Here is an 11,821-nt window from a genome sequence, read left to right as displayed (position 1 = left end):
CCAACATGACTTACTGCCGTTAATGAGCGCTGGCGTACAATAGGCCATGTAAGCTGTGACAGAGCAAGCTGGCCTGATGGAGGCCTGTTGTGTTCGTCCAGGCCTGTGGAGCTTTGCCAGGCCGTTAGGCAGATGAAGCTCCACTCCATCAGGCCCAACCAGGGGTGTCAGGAGGCCCCGCCTGCTAGGCTGCAGAGGCCATAAGGGCTCAAACTCTAATTGCCCTCCAGTAGCCTGTGTGGCTTAACTGCTCCAATTTTTGGGGGGATGGAGGTCTGAATAGTGATCTATTTTGCATCTGAGCACTTAGACAACCTAAACTTAACATCCACCAATTTTTGTGACTTAGTCAGTGTTTTGTTTTAAGTTGACATCAACAAGATGTGTTGTTCAAATGCCTCACAACTTCTCTCTATCTCCAAATCTATTTTATTATCTATAGTAAAATATATTTGGAGGTTGGTATAGGGTCACTACATTACAAAGGACCAATGGTGTACACAACTTCTCTAAAGGGAAGAAGTGAAAATGAATAACCCTTATGTGTGAAGAAGCTTATTATTTTAGAAGCTTAGCAGCTTTGGCAGAAATTGAAATATTATTTGTATGGTCTGTTATTTTTTCTTAGTGTGGTAAATACCTCAGTTTACAGTGTCCCAAGAACCAAAGCCAACTGATTGCTGAGGCAGCACTCTATTAGCAGTAAACTGATGAGTTGGGTTATAACCTTTTAGAATAAACCATTTAAATAGGACAAAAATAAAAACAGCCTTAGTTTTTGTCATGTTAAATGGACTACTGCTGTTCAAACCCTTCCAGACATGTTTAGAAAATAATATAGTATGAATGCATTTCAACCACTGTCTATACTGTGCACTAAATCTGCTTTAGAATTGTCTGTAAGAATAATACTAGTGTTTGAGCAAGTGTTTAAGTGTTTGCCTTTGAGACAAGAACAGAAGAATCTCAGCTGAGTTTACTCTTGGGAACATAAAAATTATAAAAAGGTTTACAAAATAATATGTAGGCCACTTAGCACCTTTGCACTATGAAATTGTCAAGGATAGGACATTGTGAACTTTAAAAAGTTATTTCTCTGTCTACCCTGCTATTAATTTCTACACTTTAATTTTACAGGGAGAACAGTTGATAAATATTCACACCAGTTATATGCTTGAGTAGTTAGGCACAATAAATCAGTGGAAGGGTGTAGATGAAAAGTGTCTTCACTATGCTATATTTAGTGATAACCCTCTCTCACCACACCTTTGTCAGAAAGACTTAATGTAGCAACATCCAGAAACTGCAAGAGACGCACCCAGAACTAGTAATTAATTACACACATTATTATGTTATTTTGCTTGGTCAAGCATGACCTTCGCTGGGGCCCAGGCTCTAGTTAACAGGCTGACTAGCGGGACGTGGTCCACGGTGGAAATAATAAGGGAAAGGAGCGGAATTAATTGGGTTTGATTAAGAACACTTTTCAAAGGGACACCATTTTCCCCTCTTGACATAATTGCAGATCACTCAGAGGGTGGGGGGAAGTGGATGGCTGGCGCCAGTTGCTCGTCTTTGGCCCAGTGTTTACTTTGAGAAAACACACGTTACTCAAACAGCACTTTCTTACTTGTCTTACACTCATGCACATGGCATGCACCAACACACGTTAGACAATCACCTGGCTTGAGTGTCTTCCTCTTTACCATTGTATATTGCAATAATGGCTTTTCAAAAATTACAAACTGTATAGCTTTTGATTTTCCCATGATGTTTTCTAAAACAGTACATTGTTCTAAATAATAATGCTGTCAATGTTTTCTAAAAATAATCTTATGTATATTAATGGTACCTTCAATTTTCTTTTATCAATCTACTACCAGACCAGAAAGTCTCCTGTCAATAGTTTGTAGAAGTCTACAGAAGTTATAGACTTCTTCCCCTCTTTTGTAGATATTTGAAATCCAAAGATGAGATGAGACTGCTGCAGATTTTAAAGGGTATATATATTCACTTCCACTAGATGTCACACTAGAGCGCCAGCATCCCAGACCAAAACAAATGCTCCTACAACCACAACTTTTGTGTTGGCCTTTCCCCAGTATGACTTACCTGCCTTCCTTTCACAGCTTGAATGAGTGTTGGCCCGAGTGGTGTGGTGGTTGTCTTCCCGGTTTCATCTCTATTCTCATCCTGTATACAAAATAAGGGTCAGCATCAACATCTCTGTCATTTCATAAAAAGCAGCAAGATCCGATAGATTACTCTTACCTTCTTCCACTACACCCAGTAGCACTGACAGGATGGTTGGCTACAAAACATGTTGGTGGTAAACTTGACAGCCCTGTACTTCAATAGCTGTGACCTTGGCAACACTGTGAAAAGACATCCAGCTGTGTCAGTCCTGTGTGCACAGAACAGACATGGAGATGAATAGGTTGCCATGGGATGATACAGTTGGATTACAGTGATATCAGTGATATATTTTTATGGCATTTCTAGGTATTGAAAATAATATTGGTTTATGTAATTCATATGGTAGTTATGTTCCCTTGTGGTTAAGAGCCAGGGCTCGCATGTGGCCTAACAGTATTCTACACTCACTGCTAACACTGGGTGAAGCTGAGTATGAAGACGCCATTGGATCCTGATTCAATGGCTGTCGAATATCCAACCTAAAACTATCTTCGCGGTGGTAGAATTAGCCACTTTAAGCCACAGTACCTCTGCAGTTGGAGCTTCATTTCTGGAAACAGCACCCGACTCTGTCCCTTGTTTGGTGGCGGGGGGGGGGGCAGCACTGCAGCTAGAAGCGGGAGTTACGTTGGTCGGCATTTGCGGTGATTCGCACGCAGCAGCCTGGTGCTTAGCTGCTTTAGCATGGCTAGCAAACGCTACCTCGCCCATGTTCGACGTGTCAAACGATTTACTTCACAGTGGACATTTTTCAGGTCCTGGGTTCTGGTTTCTCTCAATTAATGCCATATATTTGCCCAAATTAAGACAAATATTATTAAATAGTTTTTTTTATCTGGCTTTGTTTGAATTGATCTCTTTCAAGTACAAGTTGCAATCCGGGTCAGAATGTGACGTCACATATGCAGAGTACAATATATCCTAAAATGACGTAACTAAGATAATCTGCTCCAACAAGTTTTATTAAACCTATAAACCTATCTTGTTTTCTCGGTCGATCTTAACAGAAGCACATCTACTCTATTATACAGGTATTTGTGAAGCAAATTTCTCCAAAGCCTCAGGGTTTATTTATTTTTCCAAAAATGATCCAGGGCTGGAAATTGCTACTCTCAAATTCCACGATTTCCCCAGGTTTTTCATGACCATGTGACCCAAATCATGCCCAGATAATTTACGTGTAGCTGCTTACTTGATTGGGGAGAGCTCACCGCTCATTCATGCATCAGAATTTTTTTTACAATATATGCAGAATAGCCTTATCAAGCCTTTTATGTCTGATGAAAAAGAACTCAAAAGTATTGATATTGACCATCAGATTACAGACTTTTCTAAATGAAGCACTGGAAGTGATTAGTTTTTCCATTAAAATGTAATTTAAGTTCAGCAATTGAGAGGTTACACAGCTGGCAAATATACTCATTCCTGGAACATTAATTGTATAAAAGGGCAAAACGACCATTACTCAGCATTGCTTTATACCACTGGAATGATTTGTCAGCTAATAGACCATCCATTCTCAATGGTAAAGCATACTTTTTCTTTTTGTGTAATACTTCAATTTTATATGGCAATTTAATAGTAACGATCAATACTTACAATAAGTATACCTCTTGTCAAAGAAATATATTTATTTTCCCTTTAATCAATATTACACATTAATAAAGACATGTCAGTCATGTTTTATGTGATGTCACAGAGAAGGGCAACTCCACGCAAGATCCAGTGGTCTGGTGACTTGATGGTGGGCAACACCACAGCTGTGATGTAATTCAAGTCTGTGCGCCTTGGTTTCTTGTAGATAGGACAGACATAGAGTTTAGGATCCACCGGTGCAGTGGAATTGACGGCAAACATATGGATGACAGGCAAAGGTATGAAAAGCACTTTGGGTGAGGACTCAGTGAGACAGGTGTTCTTCCTGTCCCAGCCAGCGCCATCCAGGAACAGACCATATACATAAACTCCCTCCTGTTGATGAAAGGTAATTAGTGACAGAACAATGAATGTTTTCTAAAATAATAACTATTAATTGTTCACTTGTTTCACATCAGTCACTATGTGCAGACAATACTGTTGCACTTGCAAATGTCCAACTTGGTTTATCATAAACGCTAATGTACACTTAATATGAGATTTATGTTTGACTATTATTAAGTGGTGTATTGTTAGTAATATCATGCTTTTTGACTCACTGAAGGGGAGGCTGTGATCTCCTCTTTTCCCTGCTTCAGTACTTTGTTGTGCAGGGTGACAGTGTCCAGAGCCCAGCCTTTGTTTGCCCTGGTTACTTCTTGTCTCATGGCTGTCAGGAACCCTGTAAACATCCCCCAGGTAAGACATGAGCACACATTGATCTGAATACAAATCAACCTTACCTATGGCGACAGTTCTTAATTTTAGCACATCTTACCACCAATAAACTCAGCATTTCTCAATAAATCACGGTAAATCTGTTAACTACAGTGAAGACTACAATGACTTAGGACAAGCATTTATACAACCAGTCTAGTTGTTCTACTATATTGGTGAAAGGCAGCTATAAAAATGCCTTATTCCACAAAAACCTGTTACCTACCCTGTGGGTTGAAGAAGCCTGTCATCCAAAAGGTTTTGGGTCTTCCATCAAACACCCAGCTGCGGAACTGTTTGTTTCTCTCTAGAAGCTCAGTGAACCAAAAGCCCAGTGTGGATGACTCCCAGGAGATTTTCCTCCACAGATTTGGCACACGGGCATCGAAAATATTATCCAGGGCGTCACGGAGGTTCTAAGAGTCAAGTACAGATCAGTAGTTTCACTTTAACCCCTAAAAAAAAATCCTAATTTGAAAGATAGTTTAAACATAACATAGTTTAGGAATAGAATACATTTTTACATGTTACATTTAAAGTGTTTCAGTATACACATATCCAGTGAATATGAACTGTGGGAAATGTTAGAATAAAAATGCAAACATGTACTGAGGTTAGTATTTTAAGAAAGAAAGTGCAAAAATCTGACCTCACTCATTATGATAGTGCCATCAATGGCTAGCTTCAAGTCAGTCAGGCTAGTGCGCACCACACGGATGATCCTTTGCATTCGATCCACCTCCTGACGTAGGAAGATGTTCATTGGTCTCAGAGCTCCCATCTTCAATAGCCTGTCTTTGACCTTAACCCATAAAAGAGTTTAGTTTAGATTTTAGTCAGTGCAAGAATTGGTAACTAAAACACTAATGGTCAAACAAACAGACCTCATGTGGCACATAATTAGGGGGCAGTTTCTCCAACATGTCCTCTGCCATGCTGTAAACAATGGACTCTCTAGTCTCTCCTGATCCCCCTCCGCTTTCCTTGGGCTGAATATTTGTGATTGTGTCTAGCACTTCAGCAGATGTGTTTGTCTGATACCTGGTCAACATTTAACAGAAAGCAAAAATGCTATGTTAGTAATAACATTACACATTTTACTATCAGACATTATCATCATAAATAGTTTTAGGATGTCTCCTTACGTGATATCAGCATTAGGATGCAGCCCCAACGCTTGGGGTGAATCTACAGTCGGCAAGCTCTCAATGTATTCCATGTACTCCACTACTGTCTTGCACACTGGAATTTTGTAATCCGTGTAGAAGCAAAATGATGGGTCAAACATCTTTTTACTGAACCACACCTGCAATTAAAAACACAAAAGTATTGTAATAAATTTGATAAATGTTGATCAAGGAGATATAACACACGAACAAACACAAAAATGGGGTCATTACGCGAGCAAAGCACTTGAGCAGGCGTTTGTCATAGTCATCTGTAACCCTTCCTCCATATTGCACCTCAGCTAGCATGTACCGCACAGTTACCCATGACACATCCTGTGAGGGGGAAAAAAAATACATAATGATGAGTGAGCTAAGGTGACAACAAAATATATAAAGTTAGACTGCTGAATTCTCACCTTCTTGGGACCACAATCATCCAAGTGTCTCTCAACAAATTCGACACTTGCAGTGAAATCAGCAGAATTGAACTCATAAGGTATGTTCCAACCCAGTGGTCCAAATTTGCGTCGTTCCTCAAAGAAAGAAGTAACAAAACAAATTATGTATAGAATCAAGTCAATGCGCATCCAATAGGATTTAAAGTAAATAACCTTTATCTCAGAAAATAAGAATTATCTAGTAGGGCTATGTCAGGTTTCCTATTCCTATAATATTTTACTCTGCTTCTAGTCTGAACTGTGCCAAGGGCTAAGCATTTTGTCATTGGCTCCTCTAAATAAAGCTCTTATACTTCATCAGTGACCTTGCAAATGACCACTACCTGCACAGCAGTGTGGAGAAAGGCCACACTGTACAGCAAAGGCTTCCATGTGGGCAGGTTGCTGACTTCCAACTGGTTCTGTGAAATTCCAGCAAATGTTCTTTTCAAGCCAGCACGCACTCCCTGGGGTGGATCATTGGTAAACTTGATAGAGGACTAGAGGTAAAGAGGTGAGAAACATTTGCTCAGCCGCCCTTAGCTTGTGCATGTAGTGTATATAAGAGTAACACAGTATTATGTAGGTTAGATATGTATACGAAGTAGCAAATTAAGTAATTCATAACACCTTATTGTACATACAAGCTTTGTAAAGTGTCACCTGTAGGAGTGTGATGGAGAATCGGTTGTGTGGTTCTGTGGTGATCCATACTCTGAAAGTATCATGCATGGTCTCTGCAGTTGTGATAGTTTCGAGCAACTCATCCATAAACTCCAAGCCCAGGTGACAATTTTGCAAAAGGACCCAGCCCCCCTATACACATCCACATACAGAGGCCACAGAATGAAACAGTTAGCCATCACTTTGTAAACACCCATCCATACAACTTACTACTTCATTAACTGAGAATAAACACCTGTGTCATTGATGTCTGAACAAGCTTCCTTGCATGAACCTCTTGTCCTTGCCCCATGGATATAGCTCTGCATTCTATAGGACACAATGTGAGGAGATCATGATATACAGCACAAGAAATAAGTTTATAAAAGTTGTAAGTTTAAGAGGGCTTTAAAGCTTACCCAGTTGGAGTTTCTTAGCAAGTGCTTCGATTTGGTCAGTGGGATCTGAGCCCATTGACAGGAAGCAAATTAGAGGGGTGCGAGGATCACTCTCCTCCCATGTGTTATGAAGGTTCAAGAGGACCGGCTCAGCAAACCTCACACCCATGGATTCTCCCACATACTTTCTTGCCTGAGACAAGGTACGGTCAGGGCACCAAGACCTGTCAAAGAAAAAGCTTGTAAGATAATTGTACTAAATATTATATTATGTATTAGAACGAACAAGAAACACAAGCAGCAGTAGGATCCAACCTTATTAGCAAAAGTTTATGAAAGACATCAAGGGCGTTGTATCCATCTGGAACTACACCTTCCTCTGGGGCATCAAGATTGAGCCATGCTTTCCAGTGTTTCCCATTGTGAGACACCTTCAAAATGTGTCAATAGCAACACATCGTAAGGAAACTTTCATGGAGGATTTAAATACCAATTAGTGGAGCTTAAGCTCACCTGGTTTAAGATGTTAGTGAACTGTGGCAATTTGCTGAGTTCCACTAAGTTTAGCCATATCATATCCAGGATCCAACTGTATGGCTTTATGGGGCAGGTCTTTAGGTCAAGAGCTGCACCACCTATTTCATTATACAAAGAAATGATCATGTTTTAGGAAACCAAATAACAAAAAGGCAGATTAAACTTTTCTTAGAAGTGGTGAATATCTTACCTTTAATAAGAATCTGAAATTTATTTTGCTCGATTTTGTTATTCTGTAAGTCAATCTTGAGGGCCACCAAGAGTGTGAAGATGAACTTGTGGTTTTCGTAAAGGCCTCTTACTGTGTATCTGAACACCTCAAAGGTCAGATATTCAATAATGTTTCGGATTCGCTTTTGAGTTTTAGAGGACTTTTCAGACCTGCAAAAACATATTTATGATATTAACAATAGTAAACAGAGGACAGCCAGAAACAGATGTGCAACAAGGTGTCCCAATGTGACCAAATGACAGAGTAAACATGAAGAATACTGAGAGACAAAATGTCTGCAATCATTTTATCATCAATACACAATAGAAGGCCTTACAGCATCTATAGGTTAGCCACTTTGCAAAGGAAAAAAATTACCATCTTACTTAGTTTAATACCTCTTCTTTTTAGACACATTTGTTGGAGTGGAGAGAGTAAGCCATGGTTGAAGTGCAACTCAGTGTTAATTTGCAGCATAGTGTGAAGTATAAGGTCCATAGTACAAAAGCTGTTACAGCCCCATACTTCATACTCAAAAGAAGCACCATGATTGTTCAGATGTACTTAAACCAGTATTGGTGAAACCATACCTATCCAGTGAGAGGTCAAAGATTTTGAGGAACTGAGCCAGGGAGGTCTGGTACATCACGTTGACCATGCTCATCTCTGTGATGAGGAAGTAAAGGATGCTTCCTCGAGAGGCAACGGGACGATATTCAGCTTGAGCCATATTGATCTTCAACTCTGCATCTGCTGCAACACTGAGCTTTACACTAACTTCAGCAGCAGTTTGCTTAGTTGTACTCAGAATGCCAATCATGGAGTCATCATCAACCAAGGATCCTTCAATCAGAGAAACAGAACATGTTTTTATTTTTGAAAAGTACATAAATACATTACAAATATGGCACTAACCTATACCGGTAATTGTTGTACCTTTTGTGCTGCTGAGTTTGTACAGCAAGTTGTCTTCCAACTCCTGCATCTTTCTCTTATTGGCCGTTACATCCTCAATTAGCTTCAGTCTTTCTGCCTCTAGTTCCTGTTAAAATGATTTAAATAACTTACAATTTATTAATGGAACTTAAAATTCATATGCAGCCCAAGGCAAGATTATGGAAGCCCAGAGTGACAAGTGAAGCAAAAAATTCTGGTGATCCATTTTCTAAGTTGGGTCTAAATAGTTTTCTCTTTGTTAATAACAATTGAAAAAACTTTCACCTGTTTTTAAGTTATAAACACAGAAGAGAAAACAATTTAGTTCAGACTTAGAAAATGGATTCTTTTTTCTCAGTTCCCTCTTCATGCTCCATACTATAATAACACGGTAATATAAGATAAAACATTGATTCAACTCTGCCAACTCAACAGACATGTCAAGTGGAAAAAAATAGCAACTGACATGTTTCTCTTTGAGGATGACACGACCGAGTAGCTGGTTCTCAAGGCCCTTCATGTTTACAGTGAAATCAATGATGGATGTCTTGGCACTGATTTCTGGTGTGTATGCTGGATTAGGAAGTTTGGAGGTTATATAGAGCTGGAAGCCATCCATCACATTTGTCTCTTTGTCTCCCACTTTAACCTACACAAGTCAAATCCAAGAATTTAAGAGAGGACACAGTTGTATTTTACAGTTGTATTGTTGATTTCAAGTGGATATTACAGCTGTTTACCTTAAAACTGGTCCCAGATTTAATAAAGTTTTTCTCGAGGACATTGTCAAGGGCAGGGTCCAGCTCCTCATTTACATCTTCAATAAGCAGTGGGCGCCCCAAGGAAAGACAGTCTTCCAGATGGGTGCGAAAGAACTTGTGTTGTAATGATGTCACCTGAAACAGAGATCACAGATTATCTCCATATATATGTTACCAAAACACATAATTTGGGTGAAAATGACACAACTGCTGCATTTCACTGTTTACTTGAAGTGTATTGGCCTTTTCTTTTTCTTTAATCCAAGTTTTTCCCTGAGTCTGGGGATCGATGAGGAGAGGATATCGTGTTGCTTTTGTGACAATGATGCCATTCTGCACAGACAAGTCATCTCCTGGGAGTCCTTGAAGGTTCCACTCACTTATCTTGAACATAAACAGGAGTGTGAATGTGTTTCATCACATGAATAACTTTTTGCGCAGGTAGTATTGAGGTAAAAATCAAAATTAAGTTTATGTTGCTCTTACAGTGGGAGGGTCCACAAGGGCAGAAATGAGGTTGAGGTTTTCTGTAAAAGGGATTTTATGACTCCTTAGCTCTGCTTCCCAGATTTCCTTCAACAACATGTCACGGAAACTCTGGTTAAATGGCCCACAATAGGACAAGAAGCCAGTGAGCTGGAGCACGTCACCCACAAGTCTGCCAGCAAGAACAGAACAAATGGATTTCATGATCAATAAATTATAATAATATAATAACATCCTCTGAAAAAGTCAGAACTAATGATAAATAAATGTTAATAAAAACTAATTTTGTGTCTCTTGGAAATATCATTTTTCATCATTAAATTCAGTTCTTTGTAACATACCTGTTGATCTGTGATTTAAATTCTTTGCTTTGCTCTATCCATCGAATTTTCTCTCCACTGAGTCCATCAATAAGTGCCGACGCAGCCTGCATTTTATTCCTACACATCTCAGCATCATCCAACAAATCCTGAAAATCATGACATTTTAAGTGATCAACAATATCAATTTCTAGTTTAAAGTAAAAGTACTATTAAAAATGTTTTAAGGCTAAATGACACCTGTTTCTCTTTCATAGCAGCATCACATTTGGCCTTGACTTTGTCAAACTCCGCTTGCTTCTCAGCCAGCTGAGCCTCAGCCTTGCTTAGCTCATTATTAGCCCCTCTGAGCCGGCCTTCCTGAATGGCCAGGTTAGCCTGGACATAGATAAATGGTAGTGAAGTTGATAGCACAACACAGCAGATGGCATAAAAAAAATCTGCATTATTCTTAATTCTTAATCACTATTATACTTAATGCAGTAAATACAAAGGGCTATGAGCTAAAAATTGTCATGGCTGGTGATAAGAGCACAGGAAGGGAGGACCCAAGACACAGACACAAAGACAGGCTAGTGCAGTGAATTTACTTTAATAGAACAAATGTTGGAGGCGAGGCTTGCAGGCAAGGAGACAGGCAGCAGGTTAACAGATTATAGGTAACAAAATACAGGTAGCAAGCAAGGTAACAAGAATGAGTGTAAACAGCATGAACATGGTGAAAAAGGGCTGGTATAAATGCAGGGGAATAAATGAGGGAAATGAGAAAAAGGTGTGTAGGTAGGTAGGGAAGTTCCAGTGATTGGAAATGGGAAACAGATGAGCATGTGGCTCTGGGAACAGGAGGAAAGTCTGATGACCTCTGGTGGGTGGGTGGAGTATGGCAGGAGACAGAGGCAGAATGAACATAAACAGCAGGGCTGAGACAGGAATCATGACAAAAAGACTACACTATGCACCTCAAATGGCTGTGAAAAAGGCTTAAAGTAGAAAGTTTTGAACCATAACTAAAGTACAATAGTCAACTATGTCAGATCAACATTGCCAAAACGTTTAGCGGTCATGATTAAGATTGACTTTACCTTGAGTGGCAGCACTTCTTTGTTAATGCCAAAGAACGTGGCCATAGCCCGGGTCCATTCTAGCAGACCAGCTACATTACCACACACTTTCTTGGCATTTTCCATTGTGTAATCCACCATCTGAAAGTAGGGCTGCAGCAGTTCTACTGTTTCCTCATTAATTTTGTCCTTTTGAAACTGCTGGAGCGAGTTCATAAAACCTGGAGCACTCATGAGCTTAAGTGTGGAGAAAGAAAATTGGAGAAAAGAGAGCCATAAGTAACTTGACAATGT

General features: G+C 39.6%; 2 protein-coding genes across 2 annotated transcripts in view; both read right to left on the bottom strand.

Moving 5' to 3' along the window:
- atcayb (ATCAY kinesin light chain interacting caytaxin b) overlaps positions 1 to 2,398 on the bottom strand; it is a 38,627-nt gene extending 36,229 nt beyond the window's left edge. The window contains exons 1-2 of the transcript XR_008829185.1: positions 2,272 to 2,398; positions 2,113 to 2,193 (exon numbers count right to left, since the gene is read on the bottom strand). The gene's annotated coding sequence lies outside the window, so the exon portion shown is untranslated. The remainder of the gene's footprint in view (positions 1 to 2,112; positions 2,194 to 2,271) is intronic.
- Positions 2,399 to 3,549: 1,151 nt separating this feature from the next.
- LOC130178685 (dynein axonemal heavy chain 8-like) overlaps positions 3,550 to 11,821 on the bottom strand; it is a 33,833-nt gene continuing 25,561 nt past the window's right edge. The window contains exons 67-90 of the mRNA XM_056391130.1: positions 11,549 to 11,764; positions 10,707 to 10,844; positions 10,488 to 10,615; positions 10,147 to 10,318; positions 9,889 to 10,044; positions 9,640 to 9,795; positions 9,366 to 9,548; positions 8,900 to 9,005; positions 8,554 to 8,806; positions 7,943 to 8,133; positions 7,729 to 7,850; positions 7,531 to 7,646; positions 7,237 to 7,439; positions 7,074 to 7,147; positions 6,818 to 6,970; positions 6,499 to 6,654; positions 6,134 to 6,250; positions 5,949 to 6,050; positions 5,694 to 5,854; positions 5,433 to 5,589; positions 5,198 to 5,350; positions 4,775 to 4,964; positions 4,392 to 4,513; positions 3,550 to 4,167 (exon numbers count right to left, since the gene is read on the bottom strand). Of these exons, the coding sequence (XP_056247105.1) occupies positions 3,880 to 4,167; positions 4,392 to 4,513; positions 4,775 to 4,964; positions 5,198 to 5,350; positions 5,433 to 5,589; positions 5,694 to 5,854; positions 5,949 to 6,050; positions 6,134 to 6,250; positions 6,499 to 6,654; positions 6,818 to 6,970; positions 7,074 to 7,147; positions 7,237 to 7,439; positions 7,531 to 7,646; positions 7,729 to 7,850; positions 7,943 to 8,133; positions 8,554 to 8,806; positions 8,900 to 9,005; positions 9,366 to 9,548; positions 9,640 to 9,795; positions 9,889 to 10,044; positions 10,147 to 10,318; positions 10,488 to 10,615; positions 10,707 to 10,844; positions 11,549 to 11,764 (3,813 nt within the window). The 3' untranslated portion in view covers positions 3,550 to 3,879. The remainder of the gene's footprint in view (positions 4,168 to 4,391; positions 4,514 to 4,774; positions 4,965 to 5,197; positions 5,351 to 5,432; positions 5,590 to 5,693; positions 5,855 to 5,948; positions 6,051 to 6,133; positions 6,251 to 6,498; positions 6,655 to 6,817; positions 6,971 to 7,073; positions 7,148 to 7,236; positions 7,440 to 7,530; positions 7,647 to 7,728; positions 7,851 to 7,942; positions 8,134 to 8,553; positions 8,807 to 8,899; positions 9,006 to 9,365; positions 9,549 to 9,639; positions 9,796 to 9,888; positions 10,045 to 10,146; positions 10,319 to 10,487; positions 10,616 to 10,706; positions 10,845 to 11,548; positions 11,765 to 11,821) is intronic.

The sequence above is a fragment of the Seriola aureovittata genome, chromosome 12, assembly GCF_021018895.1.
Source record: "Seriola aureovittata isolate HTS-2021-v1 ecotype China chromosome 12, ASM2101889v1, whole genome shotgun sequence".
Lineage (NCBI taxonomy): Eukaryota > Metazoa > Chordata > Actinopteri > Carangiformes > Carangidae > Seriola > Seriola aureovittata.
Note: the sequence above shows the minus strand (reverse complement) of the source record. Positions and strands in the feature narration are given on the sequence as shown.